The sequence below is a fragment of the Coffea arabica genome, chromosome 4c (assembly GCF_036785885.1).
Source record: "Coffea arabica cultivar ET-39 chromosome 4c, Coffea Arabica ET-39 HiFi, whole genome shotgun sequence".
Lineage (NCBI taxonomy): Eukaryota > Viridiplantae > Streptophyta > Magnoliopsida > Gentianales > Rubiaceae > Coffea > Coffea arabica.
In genome coordinates this window covers 50,928,581-50,950,020 of record NC_092316.1, presented here as the reverse complement: position 1 = coordinate 50,950,020, position 21,440 = coordinate 50,928,581, and the positions used below count along the sequence as shown (strand labels likewise).

Sequence of the window (21,440 nt, the reverse complement as noted above, 5' to 3'; positions counted from 1 at the left end):
TGAGGAAAGATGTGATTCAAGCTATCCTTGTCAACCAAGCATAAAGAGAAGGTGTTAAAGGTTCATAGCCTTCACCTTCACCTTTATACATAAGCATAAATGTTCATAACCTTCACAAACTTCACGTAAGCATAAAGGTTCATAATCTTCACCTTTGTACATCAAAAGGAAAGTATTCTTGAGCTTATTAGTCGTTACTGCTGTGTATTCGTATTACAACCACCTATTCTCAACTTATACGGCTAATTTCACTTTGCACCCATCAATTATACCTAAATTTTCACTTTAGTCCTTGGACTTAAAAATGAGGCACTTTAGTCCCTAAGTTATAAAATTTGTCCCACTTAAGTAACGTCGTTAAGAAAATGAGATAGATTTTATGCCTAAGTGGATGTACTTTAGGAATTAAATTGGAACAAATTTTATATTTTAGGGACTAAAATGGACAAGTTTTATATTTTAGGATAATTTGAAATTAAAGTGTCTCATTTTAAAGTTTAGCAATCAAAGTTAAAACTCAGGTATAGTTAAGAATGCGAAGTAGATCTAACCCCAACTTATGCTGGATGATAGGAGATTCGGACACAACGTATGCCAAATTAAACATAAAAGGTTCACAATAAAAGTTGTTTGTTTGGTCATAATGTATAACTTAGAGATGTTAACTTTTTTCTCATTTTGGAATTTCAAACAGTTAGTGCGGTATCGGTAACAAAAGAGAAACAGCATAAATGTATGAGTTTGTTTTAACTCGTTCATTTGTGTGTTAATTCCATATTGCACCTGTCAACTTTATCTCAATTCCGACTTTGATCCTTGAACATGAATGGGACATTTAGTTCCACTCATCCTACTTAAGTATAATTGTTAAGAAAATCTGCAAAACTAACGTAATGTTAGTCACATGAGCAGTATGGTTGCATCTTGTAAGGGCACAGAAGGAATATGCAATCAAACAATAAACAAAAATCTCAAAATAACGAGTTTAGAGATTGAAGTGAGAATCAGGATATAGTTTAGGGACTAAAATATTCCAATTTATACCTGAAGGCTGCAAAATGGAATTAACCCTCCATTTGTTGTTAAAACCAGCTTTGAGTGTTTAGGACCTAAACTCAATTTCATTGTACTTTTAACCTCCCTTTAATAACATGAAAATATGAAAATCATGTTAATTGAAGGACTTTTTTTTTTTAAATCAATGCTTATCAGGTATTTGTTAGCATATCTATTTTAATCTAATCATTTAAGTGCACACACACTATATATATCACATATCATTCATTAGTATTTGTATAATTTCTTTATTTAATCTTAATTTTTTAAACAAAAAACTAATAATTGACACCCCTCTATAAAACAATGCTTATTAGATAATAGATAACAAACTTGGATCGGAGTTTTTTTTTTTTTACTTTGGTCTAACTAATTTGATAAGCACGCGAATACGACATTAAGTAAATAGGTTTCTAATGGATGATTATTGTATCATTGACCAGTGATTATTCATTATAAAACTCTTAGGTTAGTTAAAATTGTCAAACAGTGCAGAGGCCCTGTATTGGGCCTAGACACGTGGCAGCCCAGGTATAGCCGAGTTGGGTTCCGGCCCCAGGCTCCTGGCTACCGCCCTGGGCCGCACCCCCGCTAGGGCTCCAGGGGGATCAGGAGACCGTCCCGCAGAGGTCGGAGGAGATCCCGCTCGGCGCGGGATTGAGATTATATCAGGAAGGTCCCGGAACGTACGGAGGTCGGACTCTGGCCCAGGTATAAATAGTGCTACACACCCATTGCCCAAGGTACGCTCGCTATAGGCCAATTACCCCCGGCTGTTACCACTCCCCGTGAACCCTACTCACCGGAGAACTAACTTGGCCGTCGGAGTGCCCTCGGGGACCACCTCGGGGCCCCTTTGTTAGCCCCTCTTCTCTGTTTTGCAGGTCTTGGATCAGCTCTCCCATCGACACCCCGAGCTGATCAGTCAGCTCTCCTCGGGGAAGCTCTGCGCTTCTTCAGTTGGCGCCGTCTGTGGGAAACGCAAGGTAATTATTGTTGTATTGATGGCAAGAACACGATCCAAGCGAACCATTGAGAGCACCGGCCCGAGAGCCGGCGAGGGATCCTAGCGAGCGGAGACCGAGGCGGCCGGGGGCGCGGGGGGCTCGGAGAGCGGAGAGGACGGAAAAACCCCCCATGAGGTCCGCAAACGGCTTGAAATTGCGAAATTTGAGAGTGCGATACTCGACCCCAAGAGGTCGGCACGCCTGTTAAAGACGGGGGGCTTGACGCTCAACCCAAAAGATCGGCATGACCGTCTTGAAGGTGTGATGCTCGAGCCCAAGAGGTCGGCACGCCGTGACTTACTTTGAGGCAGCTTGTCAAAACCAGGGAGCACGCTGGCTCGGCCCAGGAGGTCGGCACGATTGCCCTGAGAATGTAATGCTCGACCCAGGAGGTCGGCATGACTGCCTGGAAAATGTGATGCTCGACCCCAAGAAGTCGGCACGTCTGCTAAAATCATGGAGTTCAACGCTCGGCCCAGGAGGTCGGCATAACTGCCCTGAGAATGTAATGCTCGACCCAAGAGGTCGGCATGACTGCCTGGAAAATGTGATGCTCGACCCCAAGAGGTCGGCACGTCTGCTAAAATCATGGAGTTCAACGCTCGACCCAGGAGGTCGGCATAACTGCCTTGGAAATGTGATGCTCGACCCCAAGAGGTTGGCATATCCGCTAAAATCAGAGTTTGACGCTCGACCCGGGAGGTTGGCGTGACTGCCTTCAAAGTATGATGCTCGGCCACAAGAGGCCGGCACGGCTTGAAATTTTGAAGTCGGAAAGTGCGATGTTCGGCCCCAAGAGGTCGGCACGTTGTGCCTTAACTTGAATAAGTTTGTTTGACCCAAGAGGTCGGCAAGGCTCAAATCTTTAAAAGTCGGGGGCTTAAACCATGTTAGTGTTAATTTGATGCTCGGTCCCATGAGGTCGGCACGCATTGATCAAGTTTGTCGAAACTTGGGAGTTTGACGCTCGACCTAGGAGATCGGCGCGGTTTTCTCAGTGACAGCACTGTACCAGAGGTGACCGGGGCAGAGCAGTGCGCGACGCTGGTCTCCCACGTGACAGAGTATAGATTAGGTTTGCCTGGAAGCCTTACCTAATCTAGGGGGCTAGTGCAGAGGCCCTGTATTGGGCCTAGACACGTGGCAGCCCAGGTATAGCCGAGTTGGGTTCCGGCCCCAGGCTCCTGGTTACCGCCCTGGGCCGCACCCCCGCTAGGGCTCCAGGGGGATCAGGAGACCGTCCCGCAGAGGTCGGAGGAGATCCCGCTCGGCGCGGGATTGAGATTATATCAGGAAGGTCCCGGAACGTACGGAGGTCGGACTCTGGCCCAGGTATAAATAGTGCTACACACCCATTGCCCAAGGTACGCTCGCTATAGGCCAATTACCCTCGGCTGTTACCACTCCCCGTGAACCCTACTCACCGGAGAACTAACTTGGCCGTCGGAGTGCCCTCGGGGACCACCTCGGGGCCCCTTTGTTAGCCCCTCTTCTCTGTTTTGCAGGTCTTGGATCAGCTCTCCCATCGACACCCCGAGCTGATCAGTCAGCTCTCCTCGGGGAAGCTCTGCGCTTCTTCAAACAGCATGTCTCATAAATGTATAGGTCAGGTTATATTTTCTTGTTAATTTTTATAAATAACACCCTACTTTCTTTATAACTTGTGTTAACTTAATTTCTTACAAATCCAAGGGCGTTACAAAAGAAACTCTTAACACTAAGTCTTTTTCTCATTACATGCCAAATATTTCCAACAACCAAAAATGGCCATCTTGGTAGGATTATAAAATCCTGTGCTTTCCAGCAAGGACCAAATAGCTGTATCATCAGCAACCAAGGGAAGTCTAGTTTTCTTGTCAGAAGTGAGTTCATGACAGCATGTTCAATTGAGCTATGTGAACACATCCTTTCTGATTTGTTTTTCATGCATACACGTTTCTGTGTTTTTTTTTGTCGGTACTAACACTCGTAAGGTAATGATGTAGCGCACCGATTGTGGGGCATTTGAGCGATGACAAAAATATGTCATTTTCCTACGAGAAAGATGTTCAGAGGAAGAGATCAACTTCGAGTTCCATTGTAGACGCCAAAAACATGATATGAGCATGTTCAACATGAGAACTCAAATGCAAGTTTTCCTCTCTTTTTTTTTTTTTTAAACTACGTTAAAGATATAGTTAGTTAGATCCTTTCGGGAGCACGTAGGCTATCACAAATTGCATTGTTTAGATGATAAGAACTTCTTTTTCTTCACATTCTTCAATTATCTGCTATTAAGAAACACGAGAAGAAGTAAGCTTAATCTTACTTCGCTTGCAAACTTTTAACTTTTTTATGCCAAAGTACACACTTTAGATACACTTTAATGTATATCTAATTCAGTCGTTTAACGTTATACTTACGTAAGTTTTTTTTGTTGGATAATGTATGATTTTGAATTCTAAATTATATTTGTAATCTTTATAACATTTTGAATAGAATGATAAATTAGTCAAAATTTATTTTTAATTTTTTAAGGAATAAAAGTTATCCCAAAATTGCTAATTTTGAATTTGTGCTAAAAGTGATTTTGAAACCAAAAACTCTAATCCAAAATTAATCGAAAAACTCTTTTCTGGTACATATACGTTTATATATATGCATGTCACTAAATTAATTACTGATACTCTTTGTCATGTAAGGATACCAGCAAAATCAGTACACTGAATGTTCAAAATAGACAAGATATCCAATTCCAAAGCCAAACTTTGAAACACACGACATATACCAATTCAGAAAGATCTTCATTTCTTATTTAATTTTTTTTCCTTTTGAAGTCTTGAGCATATATCCTTGAATATTGATACATCAATCATTAATGTACGAAAGAGTTCTAATCCTACAACAGTTTCCCAGATACCAAAGCACTAATATATCAGATTCAATGTATGTCAGTGGAAGTAAATATGCTCTTTGTTGTGCATTAGGAATGCATTCCAAACATTCATAATCACCTTTTCAAGAATCATCCTTCCAAGCACTTGATTTATTAAATCCATATTGCGTGAAAAAAAACCCATGTTGCGTGACTTAATTTTTTTAAATTATTGTCTTTCCATCAGAATAAGGAAATAAGTTTGTACTTTTTGAGTTTCGTAATGTATCTAACTGACAAACCTGTCACAGTATATAATTTAAGCCATAGACTTTGATGCCAACTAAAAAAATTCGTACGAGAATCTCATGTTTGTCAATTACTTTATTCAACAAACTTAGGTAACTATGTTTGGAAAACAACAGATGGTTATGGCCACTTTCTTTTCTTTCAAATAGATGAGATTGAAAAAGGGGTGATAGCTATGGATGTGATGGTAGGAGGTGTCAATCTTACACGAGGCAACATCACCATCCTTAATGTCAATAAATGACCAAAACTATAAAATATATACCAGAAAAGGATTAACCATAAAATATAAACCATGTGATGCATTTGTCATAAGGTTAGATTCTTCAATTCATGCGCATTAACCAAGCAAGTACTTTAGTACATATAAGTGACATTAAGCTGCAAATCTTGCAATGTCTTCCCGTAGCTCTTGGCTCCCATAGGCTATAGGAAAATATAGAAGGTTGTGTACATTTTAGCAAAAACCAAATCTGAAATGTTCAAAAGTTTTGAAATGTTCTAAATTCTAGGTAGTCGGGCTGCCACATCTCATTCTTTTATGGTTAAAAGTTGTGTCAGTTAACAAGTGATATTAGCCCCAATCATTGAGATGCTCATCTGGCCTCTGATTGCATATATATATATATATATATATATGCATATATATACTGTTCTATTGAGTTTATATATATTGTTGTAAGATGTTATAATTTCTAATTGCTTATTGTGATAAAAAAATTACAAAATCTGCTTTAGTTATTCGTGATATTTAGGTAACTATACACATAAATTATTGTTGGCATGTAAACTTTTCTTTTTTATAATTTGTGTTGGCTCTTTTTAATTAGGTCTTTAATTAGAGAATTCAAGGCTCAACTAAGGAAAATAGAGAAACTTTTATTGTTATAAGTCATTCTCAAATATCAATTCTTCTAGCCATCTATTTTGTTTGAATTTTAATATCATTCACTTCTTATTTTGTCAAATCGCCTACTTTTTCAAAACTAGTGCTTTTGTCACACCTTAAGTGTGTGTTTATTTTACAAAGTGTATGATTTTTCCCTAACATGTTAAGTTATTGCATTTCATGCTACACATGTAAGTGTTTATTTGGAAAATCTGTAAGTACTATTTCTTTATAGCAATTTATTGTATTTGAAATTATGGTGGAAAAAAAGAGAGAATGTGAATAGTTTGACTTTGGAAGAATTTGAATTGTTTGCTCAAGCTCAATCCTTATGCCAAGACTGCTAGGAGGATGGCTCTCTTGGCTGAGAAACAGCGTGTTGAGGCTAAGAGGGAGAAGCTGGCCAAGAAGAGGAGTCCAATGACGAAGGAGGAGACGTCTGCTGTAAAAGCTGCTGGAAAGTCATGGTACAAAACAATGATCTCAGATAGTGATTACACCGAGTTTGAGAACTTCTCAAAGTGGTTGGGCGTTTCACAGTAATCGGTTTCACTTTGAAGTTTAGTAAATCTCGTGTGTTTATTCAGTTTTGTTTTATTTCAAGTAGGCTATTTGGTAATTTAAGACGTGCAAGAGCTTAGACTGCAGTGACTTAATTCCTCAGTGTACTAAGAAATATTTTTGCCTAAAGGTAATCATCTTGGACTAGGAGTCAATAGCTTCTTGTTCTGGAATACTCAGCCATCAACTCTGTTTTCTGGTCCTTGATTATGAATGTTACATTGATTTTAAACATTCAAAAAAAAAAAAAGACTTTGGAAGAATTTATTGTATTGAAACTATGGTGGAAAACAAAAGAGGAAATGTGAATAGTTTTGATGACTAACTTTAAAGGTTACTTTAGGTATAACACAAAGTGACACAATATATTTGCACCAACCCTCTCCTCTCCTTTTATATATAGAAATTAGACGATGCAAATCACAATTTAAACATTAGTATGTGTTGATACCTACTAAAATTATGGTGTCAATGGTGCTACCACAATAATTTTAATGTCTTAAGAGTGTTTTGCACAACCTAAATTATGCCTAGGGATCATTTCCTTGCAAATGTATTATAGTTGCATGTCAAAAAATAATATTGTAAGATCAGTCAATGTACAAGAATGTACCACTTGGATCTATAACTTACCAAAGATTGAGAGAGTCAGATCTATGTGAGAAATCATCCTTGGAATATGCTTCAATAGAGTAAATTAATGACTATCTCATCTCACCGATCTTCAATGGTTATCTATCTTTTCCTTGATTGCTTTTATCATCACGCAATTGAAGCAAATTTTGTTCTTCTTGCCACGATGTCTATTGTGACACCCCCACTTCTCCCAAGGGCGAACTCAAGGGTATCGACGAAACGCCTGCCCAACTCTCGCCAGAACTCCGTACTAATTCAATTTAAATTCAATAATAACCAATCGATACTAAATATCAAAGAGATAAAGGAAGGTCAATTCCTTTATAAACGTTCAAGTCTTACATCCTAATCTACCCAATTACTTTACATTCCCAAAATATACAGCTTCCAAAATCAAATTCTAAACAAATACATTCACAATTCTAATCAAATGTAGCATCAAGTAAGTTTCTCCAGAATTCCTCCCATTTCAGCTCCTGTTAAGGAAAAAAAATCTAACAGGGTGAGCGAATACTCGTGAGGTCAAGAAAACATGTAAGACAAGTAATTCAATAGCAATAGCACTTACACAATAGTGAAAACTATAACATTTAAGAAATTCACAATTTATAATAAACCCCCTTGAGAAGGATGTAGGATCTCTCAGGAGTTTAATCTTTATTTACTTTGCCCAAATTCAATCCAATACCTTCTCGTGACAATACCCCGTCACTCGGGTAGATAATTAAATTCATAGCACTTTACCTATTCCATTTAGGTTTCTGAGACGACTCAAGAGGCACCTCCTACCCAAACCGGTGTGGTACTTACTATCGCTTAGTTTATAGGTCTGAGACGATTCGAGAGGCATCTCCCACCAAATCGGTGTGGTACTTGCTATCGTTCAGAGGTTTAGGGTACTGAGACGATTCGAGAGGTACCTCCCCCCAAATCGGTATGGTACTTACAATCGTTCAGTGGGGGATCGCTCCAATCGACTTAGCATGGTTTACGGTACTGAGATGACTCGAGAGGTACCTCCCACCAAATCGGTGTGGTACTTACAATCGCTCAGCGGTCGATGAGGCATCGCTCCAATCGACTTATGCAGCCATAGTATAATTAATCATTTCATTCAATCATTCAATACATTCAATCATTCATTTCATTTTAATCAAGTCATTCACGATTCATTCATTTCGATTCAATTAAGTCATTCATGATTCATACAAATGAGACTGAGTGTGGTAAGATACACACTCGACTCAGTATTTTCAAAATTCCCAATCACTAATAACAATTAAACACATATCAAGTTTACATACACTTGACACTCACCAAGTAATTTAAAAAGCAATGACAAGCGATTGTTTAGGCGTCTTTCGTGACATCCTCTTGCAGGTTCTCTTGAATGCCTGATCAATTAATAATGAACTATTACACACTATCGCTTAAAACCCCTAATTATCGAGGAGGATTGCACTAGAGTACAATCTAAGAAAATCTCATGAAAATGAGCCTTAATTACTCGCAAATTGAGGCTCAAAGGTGGGGTTTTAAAACACAAGAAAAATTTGATTTTTATCTTTGAAATCAAGTGTAAAATGGTCTATCAATATTAAAGAAAAATGGAGAGTTCGAAACCCTCAATTTTCTTTAAGTTCGAAAATTTCAGATTTGTCGAGCGATCTTTGAAAAATCGTAACTCACTCTTTGTAAGTCCAAAATTGGAAAACTTGGTACCGTTGGAAAGTACTTACAAAGTACTAAAAGTTTCTACAAGACACTTTTCCATGATTCCAAATGAAAGACATTCAAATTTTGGGTTCAAAATGCTGTTTTGAATACTAAGGCAGTTTTTGGGGTTGGTTTTTGGCCAACTTTGGAAATTCGGCAAAATTCACACAATGCGAACTAGCCTTTGAAATATGGAAATCAATTAGAGTTATAATCAAAGTTTAAAACAAAACAAGCAAAACAAAAATTGGGATTTTGAGCATCAAGATATGGTGGTTCAAATTTACCCAAAAGTTGCGACTGTTAGACCATTTTCTAGGATTAAAACATAGACTTTGAATCTTTGGTTGAGCATCGAAATGGACTCGGAATGGCACCAAATTTGGTATGATTACACTACCATATAAGGGCTATTTCTATGTCAAATTTCATACAAAAATTCGTTCGGAAAGTTGGTTAACAAAACCATTAAAATTCCACAATTTGCTAAGGCAAATCTTCCCTGCACTTGCGTTTTCCTTTTTTCAAACATTTGGCCAATAAAATTTCCTCGAACATGATTTATTTATGAAAACAAGGTCTAATAAATATCCAAGATACATTTGGTAGATGATTAACACCAAAGATTTCGAATAACAAGTCCCAAATCAAGATTAGCTATAAATCAGTCCAGAATTAGGGTTTTCTTTTACGAAGACAGATCTGAAATCCGGTCACAACTCACTCAATTCAACTCAGAATTGAGCGTGGTTGGTGGCGTTGAAAATTACATTCATAAGGCTACAATTTCTCAGAAGGAATCATTTAAAAATTCTGTCCACAACTAACTCATATTTGAGCATCAAGTCGCAGCTCAAACAGGGCTTCCAGTACAGACGAGAAACAGAACAGGCAAATTTACAAGGTTGGTACGGCTCACTCAGGTGGAATCAGGGCATGCATTTTACACTGTTGGAAAACTGGAAGTGTCTAATTTCTAATACCACAAACAGAACTTGATTTCGACATTGAAACAAAGAGTTATGGGAAACAAAATCACTGCCAGAGAGGCTCTGGTTACGTTTCTAGTTTTTCTACATATTTGAAATCTCAACATTTACCTATCCAAATCACGTAATTTTTTGTGAAACTTTCCACACAACCTACACAACATATCTAAATCATAAACAAGTCAATTGGACCACAAAAAAATGCACCAAAGTGCACGGCAATAGCAGGGGTAGAAACGGTAAAATTCTCTTTTCACTTCCTTTGAGCTTTCTTCCACAATACAATTTATTTTCACTAGATTAAGCACTAATCCAATATAAATAACATCAAATCAGTTCATCAAGCCATTGTGGGATTTCATAGAGTCCACTCACAAGATTTCGAACAATATAAAGCTACCAACATGAATTTATGAGCTTACAAGTGCAAGATAACTTCCATAAACCAAGTTTTAAGAGGTTGATCGTTGTTTACCTTTGTAGATGACTAAGACAGAAAACTTCAGTCCTTGGAAGCTAAAGAAAACCATGAGAAGCAAGCCCTTTTCCTAACTTAGGTTGATCTCCAAGTGGTTTGCAAAGTGTGTGTAAATTTTGAAGTGATTTGGGTGAGATTTGAGTGGTGAAATGAAGAAGAAATGTTGGTTCTTTCTTCCTCCTTGTGGCCGACTGCTATGAGTGAAGAGAGAGGGGTGTGTTTGCTAAAAATGAAGCTTTCTTGGGAAGCTTAAATGTGTGGTTCAAATTGTCTCAAAAGTCAACTCTCCCTCTATTTGCGCATGCACGTGTTTCATGCTCGATTCCTCTCGAGTTTGTTTCATTAGTGCACTAAACCTCTAATGCACTTCCATTCGTACTATTATTATTCACTCTTAATAGTCTAAAATGAATTTCTCAAATCTCCAATTTACCGCTTCGGTTCAATATACGTGAACTTTCTATTTGCACACATTACGACGAAACTTCCAAGAAATTCTTATAACGATAGTATAAATAACTAACACTTGAGTACTTAAACGTAAAAAAACCTATTTCAAGACTAATGTGCAAGTCTCCAATTTTCCAAACTTATTGTGTCCTCGAATCAATTAATGTCTCCAAACGTGCATCGACCATTCACTCTAAATGAGCTTTCAAAAATAAATTTTCGAATCAAGACATTTTTAAAATACTTATAGGTCATAGTCCCATGTAATTGAGTATAAAGAGGCTGAAATAAAATATTCGAAATAAACGACCAAATAAATATTTAAATGAACTCATAATAGGAATTTAAAGTAAGAAAATTTGGGAGTCCTGACATCCATTCTCATATGGCCACTTTTTTCATTTAAAGCAAAATTTGCTCTTCTTTCCTGCTTGACTTCTATCCTTGCATTCTCACTTTTTTCTTGGATTTACTTATTATTTTGTAATTGAAATAACACATTTTTCTCATGCATGTCCTACATGTGTTTTAAAATCGATTTTGATTCTACATGTGAACATGTCACAGTGCGTGTGTGAGAGGAAATAATTAATCCAAAATTTCACAAAAAAACAATCTCTACCCCACCAACCACCTCAAAAGAAAACAAAGAACATTTATCACAGCAAATACTTAGATAAGCTTGGATAAATATCATTGAATTTGTGAAAGTTCATCTGTGCATCTATGATTATCATAGATTTGTGTGTGTGAGAATTTAAGTGGTGGATTTGTTGGTAGTAGTATCATAGTAGCTACACGAGATTTTTGCTCACGTGATGTTGTGTGTTTTTCTAAAGGAAAATTAAAAACGCTGTGTTACTTTTTAACCTAACGAATACCACTAGAAAGTAAATACTAAGAAATTCAAATGTTAAGAAAAATTTTACCCATAAATATTCAAGTGAAAAGAAAGCAAGGTAGACGAATCTATGAAGAATATGCCTAACGTGATATTTGTGCACTTTTAAAGTTCAACAATTCTACTTAGAAATCCCTCATTAGATATTTCACCCCAAAAATGTTTTATCAATAAACAAAATTATTTAGATGTCCATGTTCGTGTAGTAGTATTACTCGAATATCTATACACAAACCATTTTTACGAGTTCTAAGCTTGTAATCAGTGTTTTCATGAACATTATTTCAATTTAATTAACTAGTAAAGAAAATAATTATTATGAAAATACAACAAAAATATATTATATCCACTTATAAAAGTGGTCCATTTGATACAATTTAGTTTTGGCTTTTTACTTTAAACATTATATTAATATAGAATCATGATAGTGAATTGTTGATTTTCTACCATATGTGCATAAAAGGAAATAAAAAAACAAATAATTCATGACAAAATGTTCTTTAACAAATTTATCGCTATTGAGGTCAAGCAAGATTTTTTTTTCCAACAATTTGAATTCTATTACATAATCTTTACGCTAAGTCTGTTTTTATGTATAACTTCCCAAATAAGGAAACTTTTGTATACACTTTAACGAAAAAAAAAAGAAATATGACCATACATGCAAATTTACTAATCTCTAAAAATCATCATCAAAAGCAAAATAGCAAACTAAATTAGGAAGTACAAATTGGTGTTCGAATAAAAAAAATGATGAAAACTATATATCATGGTGAAATTCAACCAAATGGAGTGGTTGGTAGGCTAGTGGATTCTTTTTACACAAGTAGTTTTTACAAGTTGTAAGAAAATGATCTTTGAGATATATTATGTGTTAAGAGAATATAAGTATTCTTATAGATAATAAATTAGTAAGGGTATTCTTGTAAATAGTTTGTTAGGTTTGAACTCCTATAAATACTAGTTGGTCACTCATAATACGGTGAATAGATGTTTTTCTCCCAAAATACATATTCTCATGGTATCAGAGCTAAAATCCTAGGGTTAGGGTTAAATATCTAGTAAAAGTCTTGTTCACGCGATACTGTTCATCATGCACTGCTCACGCAACATTGTTCATCGCGTATTGTTTACACGGTACTGTTCATCACGAGTTTTGACTGTTTTTTAATTTGAACTGCTATTCGCTATGGTTAAAAGTTTATTAAAAAGTATCGTGACATCTACTAATATTATGCCAATGGTGATGTCTCAAATCACAAATTGGAAGTTAAATGATACTAATTATCAACCGTGGTCAAAAGCCGTTAAAATTTGTCTGACAAGTCTAGGAAAGCAACGATGTCTCACAGATGACTCTCCTATGGAGGACAACAAGAGACTAATGTGGATTCAAAAGGATGCCAAAATTCTTGGAGCAATATGGAATTCTATGGAGCCACGAATTGCTTACATGTGTACTCATTGTGAGACAACAAAAGAAGTTTGGGATTATGTCCGGTTATTATACTGCAGTAATCTTTCACAGATGTATGATATTTCTTTGGAGTATTTTCAGTTGCAATAAGATAACAAAATAGTAATTGAATATTTTGCTGATATCAAGCGAATTTCAGAAGAATTAAATGTTGTAATGCCTCTCTCAAGTGATATTACAGTTATACAGAGGCAAATAGAACAAATGCTTGTGCTCAAATTCTTGGCTGGCTTTAAGCCAGAATTTGAACCAATCAAATCTCAAATTTTAGCAGGTAAACAATTACCATCCTTTACAGAGGCGTATGTTCGGGTCTCACGTTCTACATCTAAGGACAATGCACAGGGTGATGGTGCTCTAATTAATGACAAGTTTGCTTTAGTTGCTAATAACAATCAGATAGAGCAACTTAGCTTTGGATATGAGCAACTTAGTTTTGGACATGGCTCTCATGGAGGAAGAAGTAGAGGAAGTCGTGGGGGTCATGGAGGTCGAGGCATCCGTGAGTGCACTCATTGTAGTTTGAAAAATCATAATCGTGATACTTGTTGGGATTTAGTTGGAAAACCTCCTTGATTTGCTAATGTGGTTACTACTGACCAAACTGAATCAAATTCTTCAGCACAAGGGGGTCCCAAAAGACTTTTACCATATCCTAATAAGATTATGTTAAATTTCTGTAGTACCAAATTACAAATCACGCATCTCTTCTCTTTGCTTCTTTAGCACAAAAAAATAATGCTATGGTTTGTCTCTCCACATCTTCTAATTTTGACTCATGGATTATTAATTCCCAGGCTACCGATCATATGTCAGGTACCTTTAGAAAATTTTCTAATTTTCAAGAGTCTATCTCCTTTCCTCATGTTACTTTAGTTGATAGATCTACAATTAAAGTTAAAGGATTAGACACTGTAGAAATTAACCCATCTCTTTCACTGTCTTCTGTTCTTTACGTACCTACTTTGCCTTTTAATCTAATGTCCATTAGTAAGGTTACTAAATTTCTACAGTGTTCAGTTACTTTTTCTCTTGATTTTTTTTTCATTCAGGATTTGAAAACAAAGAGAACGATTGGTGGAGGGCATGAGTATAATGGTCTTTATTTTATCGACTCCAACGATCCGATTGCGTGTCCTGCTATTGTTTCTCCTCTTGAAATTCACTGTCGTTTGAATAATTCGTCTCTACAAAATTTGAAAAAGTTGGTTCCTACCTTGAATCAGTTGTTTTCATTAGAATGTGAGTCTTGTCAATTAGGAAAGTATCATTGTATTTCTTTTACCCCTAGAGTCAATAAACGGGTTTCTGAACCCTTTTTGTTAGTTTATTCTATTGTTTAAGATCCTAGTCGAGTCACTTCAAAGTTAGATTTTAAATATTTTGTAATCTTTGTTGATGATTTGTTCAGAGTTACATGGCTTTATTTAATGAAAGATTGTTCAGAACTATATTCCATTTTTTGTGCATTTGTTATAGAAATAAAGAATTATTTTGGTGTGCCTATACGTATACTTCACAGCAATAATGCAAAAGAATATTTTTTCACTCCTTTTGATACATTTATGACTAAGTCCGGTATTCTTCATCAGTTTTCTTGTCTCCACACTCCACAATAGAATGGAGTTGCTGAAAGAAAAATTCGACATTTAATTGAAATTGCTCGAACACTTTTGTTACATATGAATATGCTCAAACAATTTTGGAGTGATGCAGTTTTAACTGCATGTTATTTAATTAATTGCATGACATCCAATATTTTTGGAGGCCAATTATCTCACTCCATTCTTTTTTCTCATGAACTTATATTTAAATTACCTCCTCATATTTTTTGGTGTGTGTTTTGTTCATCAGCTTGCTCTCGAGGTGGATAAATTAGATTCTCGTACTATTAAGTGTATTTTCTTACGATACGCACGAGCGCAAAAAGGGTATAGATGTAACAGTCAAGTTTTAAATCGTTTTTTACTTGTGTTGATACTACTTTTTTTGAATCCATTCCTTATTTTATGAATCAAGGTATATCTTGTGAGTTAGACCAGTGTTCCTCTTTTTCTTCTCCTGTTTTACCAGTCCTTTCATCTTATTATCTGAGTTGTTTAGTCCACTAGATTCCACAACTCGATTATCTCGTCCTAATCTTTAAGTTTATTCTTGTCGTTCCATAATTGAGCAGGCTCCTGATATGCCACGCACTTCACCAATTAACTCTCAATCTTTAAATTCAGGTATGACGCCCTCCTGTGAGTCAGATCTTCCTATTGTTTTACCCAAAGGTAAGAGACATTGTACTTCTCATCCTATTTCTAATTTTGTTTCTTATTCTCGTCTCTCTCTGTCATATTCTTCTTTTGTTGCTTCCTTTGTTTCTGTATCCATTCCTAAGTCTATTACCCATACTCTCAATCATCCTGGTTGGAGATTAGCCATGCAAGAAGAGATGTTTGCTTTGGAGAAAATTAATATTTGAGATCTTGTTCCTCTTCTTTCTGGTAAGCCAGTTGTTGGTTGTAAATATGTGTACACTATAAAAGTACAGCCTAATGGTTCTATTGATAGATTGAAGACTCATCTGGTAGCTAAGGAATTTATTCATGTGTATGGAATCGACTACTTAGAAACATTTTCTCCTGTTGCAAAGATTACATTTGTTTCGTCTTTTTATCTCTTTGACAGCAACTTATAATTGGTCATTTTATCAGTTGAATGTGAAAAATACGTTTCTACATGGAGATTTGGAAGAAAAAGTATATATGGAACAACCTCCTAAATTTGTTGTCCAGGGGAAGAATTCGCGGTTGGTTTGTCGTCTGAAAAAATCCTTATATGGATTGAAACAGTCTCCTAGAACTTGATTTGGTCGGTTTAGTAGTGTTAGGTTTGTACTCCTATAAATACTAGTTGGTCAGTCATAATATGGTGACTAGATTTTTTCTCCCAAAATACATATTCTCATTACGGTTATTATCTTCTTTAACTATTAAACCAAAAAATTGTTATGTGATCTGAAAAAAAAAATTATCAGATGCTCGTATAAAGGTAGACCATTAGATATTTTGTTTGATTTTGGTGTTTTACATTTTCTGGTTGGACTCTTGATTGTCAATTACTATTTTCAAGACATTCACTCACAAACAAATAAAAGATAAACCAAGACAAATATTATATATGCTATTGTAATAGTTATAAATCAAATAGATTTCAAGCATGGTTTTGTTTTTGGCACTGGATACTAGAAAACCCTAATTTAAAAGGCAATACAATTCATATTCTGCAACTTTAATTTTTGCAAATCAATTACAAGATTGAGAACTGTTGTATAGAATTAAAACCACGAGAGCCTTTGTTATTGCATCATTGCCCTACCAAACCCGAAAGGTAAATCTCATCAAGAGGAAATTGAAAACTAAATTAGGCATTTTAAATAAATAAATCAGTTAAATGGAAAATCTGGAAAAAATAGTTTGTTATTATCATGCAAGAGAAATGCTGCAAACATAGAGGTACATAAATTAGTAAAATTCTTTTTGAACAAATAGTTTTATGAGCTCTAAGCACATAATAATTGATATTCATGATTATTATTATTATTATTATTGTTTCTTTTCAATTAACTCATGAAACAATTAATTATTACATGAAGAATATACAAAAAAATTTTAGATTCTCTTATAAAAGTAATTCATTATATAAAGTTCGATTTTGGTGTTTTATTTCATGATGCAATAACTATCATCAATTACTGATTTTTTTGGTCAATAATTCGAGTGCAAGAAACAAATATGACAAATCACTGTACATATTATTTTTAATTGTTATACACAAATAGAGCTCGAGCATGAATTTTTTTTTATGCTTTGTATTCCATGACCTAATTTGTAAATGATTCAATTTGTATTTCTTAACCTAAATCTTTGCAAATGACAAATATTATATACGCTATTTTAGCCTATATATTTTTGACAGAACTAGTACATAGATATCTAATCAACACTTTGTATTCCATAACCTAATTATATAAAATAATCGAGTTCATATTATATAACCTAAACCAGTTTAAATGAATATAGCACATAGGGAAATTTTTGTAAATAATTAAAACCATAAGACCATACATGCCAAATACATTATAATCCTTCAAAAGCCTTAATCATAATTCTCATATAGGAAAATAGATTTCTAAATTAGGAAACGTGTATATTTTGGTACCAACGTAGTCAGATTGGAAAGAAATCATATTAGGATCACTCTAATGAAAATCAAATCCACTCAAAAGCAAAAATAAAGAGAAAAGTAGAAATTATAGTGTGTTGCTCGGGTGTAGAACGAATGTTACGAAATGAAGAGCCGTACGGAGAATGGAACTCTTTTGGAGTTTGGTAAGGAAAAAATGTCCCAAAGGCAACAACCATTTCAAAAGATAAATGCTCACACGTGCAAATGACGGCCATTAAATCCATTAAATCTTAACCCCTTACTATCACAGCCATCTCATTTCCCAAGTTGCCGTCGTCTCCCTCTTCCCGTTGGTTCACTACTACAAATACTGCTACTTCTAGCGAATATTCAACTTATCCAATAAAAAATCCAATTCTTCTTCCTTCTTCTCACTCCTCAGTTCTCATCACAGTTAAGAGAGAACTGTTTTTTTGTTCTAGTTTAGATTTGAGAGGGCTCCAAATGCAAATAAAAGAAGTTTCCAAAGTGGCCCCGATGAAATAATTTAGCTATCGATTCATTTTTCTTTCTCTGTTTATTAGCAGAAATTTGTTCTTTTTGGTAGTTACAATCAAAGACTATGCTCGGATTACTCTGTAAGTTTTCTGGTTTGGTTTTTTAGGTTTTTCTTGTTATGAGATAATTCCTAATGACTTCTTTTCCCTTTTTCATTTTAGGTTATATTTTGAAGGGAATGCATGTAAGGATTCTGACCATTGAGGGCAATTCATGTATAATGATCAATCTTTTATTTCAAATTTATGTCAATGTTAATTTTTTTTATTTTCCTATTGCATGTATAACTATTTTTTAAAATTTTTTTGATTGGTAGGATTTTTCAAAGGTGTTCTCTTGACTGCTAGTTATCACTATTAGATTTGTGATTGTTATTTCTGAGTATTTGCTTGTTATCCCCTTAATTGGGTGTTGCTATAATTGCTTTTGGGATAGGCATTCGGTGGTCTGATTTTAGTCTGAATTTCTCTTACAGGGGCATGTTGAATTGAATTGGCTTTTACCATACATGCATGCAGGTTTTAATTTGGTTTCTGATTTAATATTGAATCCTTATCCTTTTTTTGATTTAAATTTTGTTAAATATTGGGAGTTCAACCCTTTTCCAGATTGAGTTTGAAGGGATGGATTTCTAACTTTTGTGAGTTTATGGTGATTGGTCTATATTAGTAATGTAGAAGATTCTTGTTGTTGTTTTCCAAATTTTGATTAGTGTTATGGAATTTAAATGAAAATCTTTTTCCCCTAGAAGTACAAAATCATTTTCCAACTCAGGAAATTATTCTTATTCATCAGTGGCTCTTTTCAATGTATAAGATCCTTTCTATTGATTTCGACATTTGGATTTTATTTCATGGAATTTAAATCTTTCTTTCCTTTCTTTTTTGGAAATACAAAAACATTTTCCAACTCAAGGAATATATTCTTATTCATAACTGGATCTTTTCGGTTGGCATTCACTGTCGTCCAAAGTTGATTCTAGAGTTTGTTGTTTTATCTACTCAACTTTAAATAACCATGTTTCTACCTATTCAATTCCAATTTTTTTCTATTTTGATGATTTGGAAAAATATATGATATTGACGATGGCAAAGAGATCTAGATTGGCACTTGGAGCTAGTCATCGTTGAGCTAGACATGCTAGTATTGTCAGCACTTGTTCGGGGCTTGTATCAAGATGTGTGCTCATGCCCTTGTTGCTGGGTTTACACTCAACTATTTCCTTGCAAATGTAGAACTGCTCTAACAATCAATGTCTTCAAAATTGAGATTTAGGTTTTAACTGACTGTTTGGGAAACTTTTTCCTCGAATCATGAATTTCATGATGCGTTGCGCGGTTTTATCACAGAGGGTCTTGTTCGCCTTTTAAATGTAATACTTAACCAATTACATCCACTTTGTTACTCCCTATTTTAGATGTCTAATGATTATGGAATTTGCTCTTCTTAGCATATCAAAGAGAGATATAGATTGTAATTATCCCAATCTTCAATAAAGATCATATATTTATGGCTAAACTGTTTAGGTATTCTTTTGCTTCTTTATTTTCCAGATTGTAGCATTAACTAATATCGCTTGGACTGATGTCTTCAGGCTTAACTTTGTTGGACCAGTTTAGTTCTTAGATTTCTCACTCTTTCAGCCATCATATTGGAGGGGCCATCATTTCTTGTCTCTCGAGACTTGCCAAGCACCTGTGAAGAAGAGAGCAAGTGGGTTTTTAATACTTATTCTTCCATCGAGAACTCAAAGCGAAAGGGCCCAAGGGAGAGAACTCAAAGCTAAAGCATCTTGAGGAAGAGATTGGAGTGATGAAATCGTCCAAGCGACTGGCATTCCAAGGGCAAAACTCAAAGCAAAAATGCCCCAAGGGAGGGAACTCAAAGCGAAAGCACCTCGAGGAAGAGACTGGAGTGATAAAACCATCCAAGCCACTGGCATTCCAAGGGCAATCTATGGATCAAGAGGATGACCAAGGCCACCCTGGTTATTATACTGATACAAGTTCACTCATCCTCAAACTTGGCCAAGATCTCTCAATTAATTGCTTACTTCGCTGCTCGAGGGCAGATTATGGCACTGTCGCTTCACTCAATCACAGTTTCAGGTCTCTAATCCGAAGTGGGGATCTTTATAAGTTGAGGAGGCAGCTGGGTATTGTAGAACATTGGGTCTATGTTTCTAGCAGCCTTCTTGAATGGAAAGCTTTTGATCCTTTGCGCCGTAGATGGATGTCTTTGCCTAAAATGATTTCAAACGAGTGTTTCCTTTTTTCTGACAAGGAGTCACTGGCTGTTGGCACTGAACTTCTTGTCTTTGGAAAGGAAATAGAGTCTCAAGTGATCTACAAATACAGCATATTAACTAATACATGGTCGTCTGGCGTAAGGACAAACATCCCAAGATGGCTATTTGGCTCTGCTAGTCTTGGAGAGATTGCGATCGTGGCTGGTGGTTGTGACTCAAAAGGCAATTTACTGAGCTCTGCTGAACTTTATAACTCAACGACAGAAAGTTGGTTGACTCTTCCCAGAATGCATAAACCTAGAAAACTATGTTCAGGGGTATTCATAGATGGCAAGTTTTATGTCATCGGTGGTGTCGGAATAGGCAACCCAAGTGCAAGCGATAGAGCTAGCTTAAAGGTGCTTACTTGTGGAGAGGTATATGATTTGAGGACAGGAACCTGGTTTGAAATTCCTAATATGTACCCTCAATGTGCTAGAGAGGGTACTAATGATTCTCCTGCAACAGCAAGAGCACCTCCTCTGCTCGCAGTGGTGAAGAATGAGTTATATGCAGCTTATTGCGATGAAAAGGAAGTCTGGAAGTATGACAAGCAAAGAAATGTGTGGATTACCATAGGTAGATTGCCTGAACAGGCAACCTCCATGAATGGCTGGGGGTTGGCATTCAGGGCCTGTGGTAATCAATTGATGGTTATCGGTGGACCAAGGGCATTGAATGGAGGGTACATAGAGATCAATGCTTGGGAGCCAGGTGAAGGTCCCCTAGAGTGGACATTGCTGGGAACAAAGCATTCAGGTAGTTTTGTGTATAATTGCGCTGTGATGGGTTGCTGAGGTGTCCTAATTTGGCAACAACTTAAAGTTTACATGTTTATTTCACCAAAAAAAAATAGTTTACATGTTTACTTTCATCTGTCTTGTTAATTTGATATTCAGAAAAATTTTTTGGCTAGTCAAGAGCTTGGAAGAAATTCAAAAGGCACAGACAAATAATGTAGAGCACCAGGTGCATCTTTTAGCCGTGAAATATTGTAAAACTTCAATAAATAGATTGGAATATGCTATGTAAACAGACTATTCTGATTTCCTTTAATATCTTAATTTGATGTAGAAAAGTTGTAATTGCCTGGTTA

The 21,440-nt window shown here is 35.8% G+C and overlaps 1 protein-coding gene across 4 annotated transcripts; it reads left to right on the top strand.

Annotated features, from left to right (window-relative positions):
• Positions 1 to 17,755: 17,755 nt before the first annotated feature.
• LOC113699805 (F-box/kelch-repeat protein SKIP11-like) lies at positions 17,756 to 21,440 on the top strand. 4 transcript variants are annotated; one of them, XM_072046327.1, is made up of 4 exons: positions 17,756 to 18,137; positions 18,219 to 18,241; positions 18,533 to 18,575; positions 19,652 to 21,440. In XM_072046327.1, exon 4 carries the CDS (start codon positions 19,870 to 19,872, stop codon positions 21,139 to 21,141), a length of 1,272 nt encoding a protein of 423 aa, XP_071902428.1. In that variant the 5' UTR covers positions 17,756 to 18,137; positions 18,219 to 18,241; positions 18,533 to 18,575; positions 19,652 to 19,869; the 3' UTR covers positions 21,142 to 21,440. The 4 variants fall into 4 exon arrangements, with proteins under 4 accessions (XP_071902428.1, XP_071902426.1, XP_071902429.1 ...); XM_072046325.1 differs by having other exon boundaries at positions 18,219 to 18,272; XM_072046328.1 differs by lacking the exon at positions 18,533 to 18,575.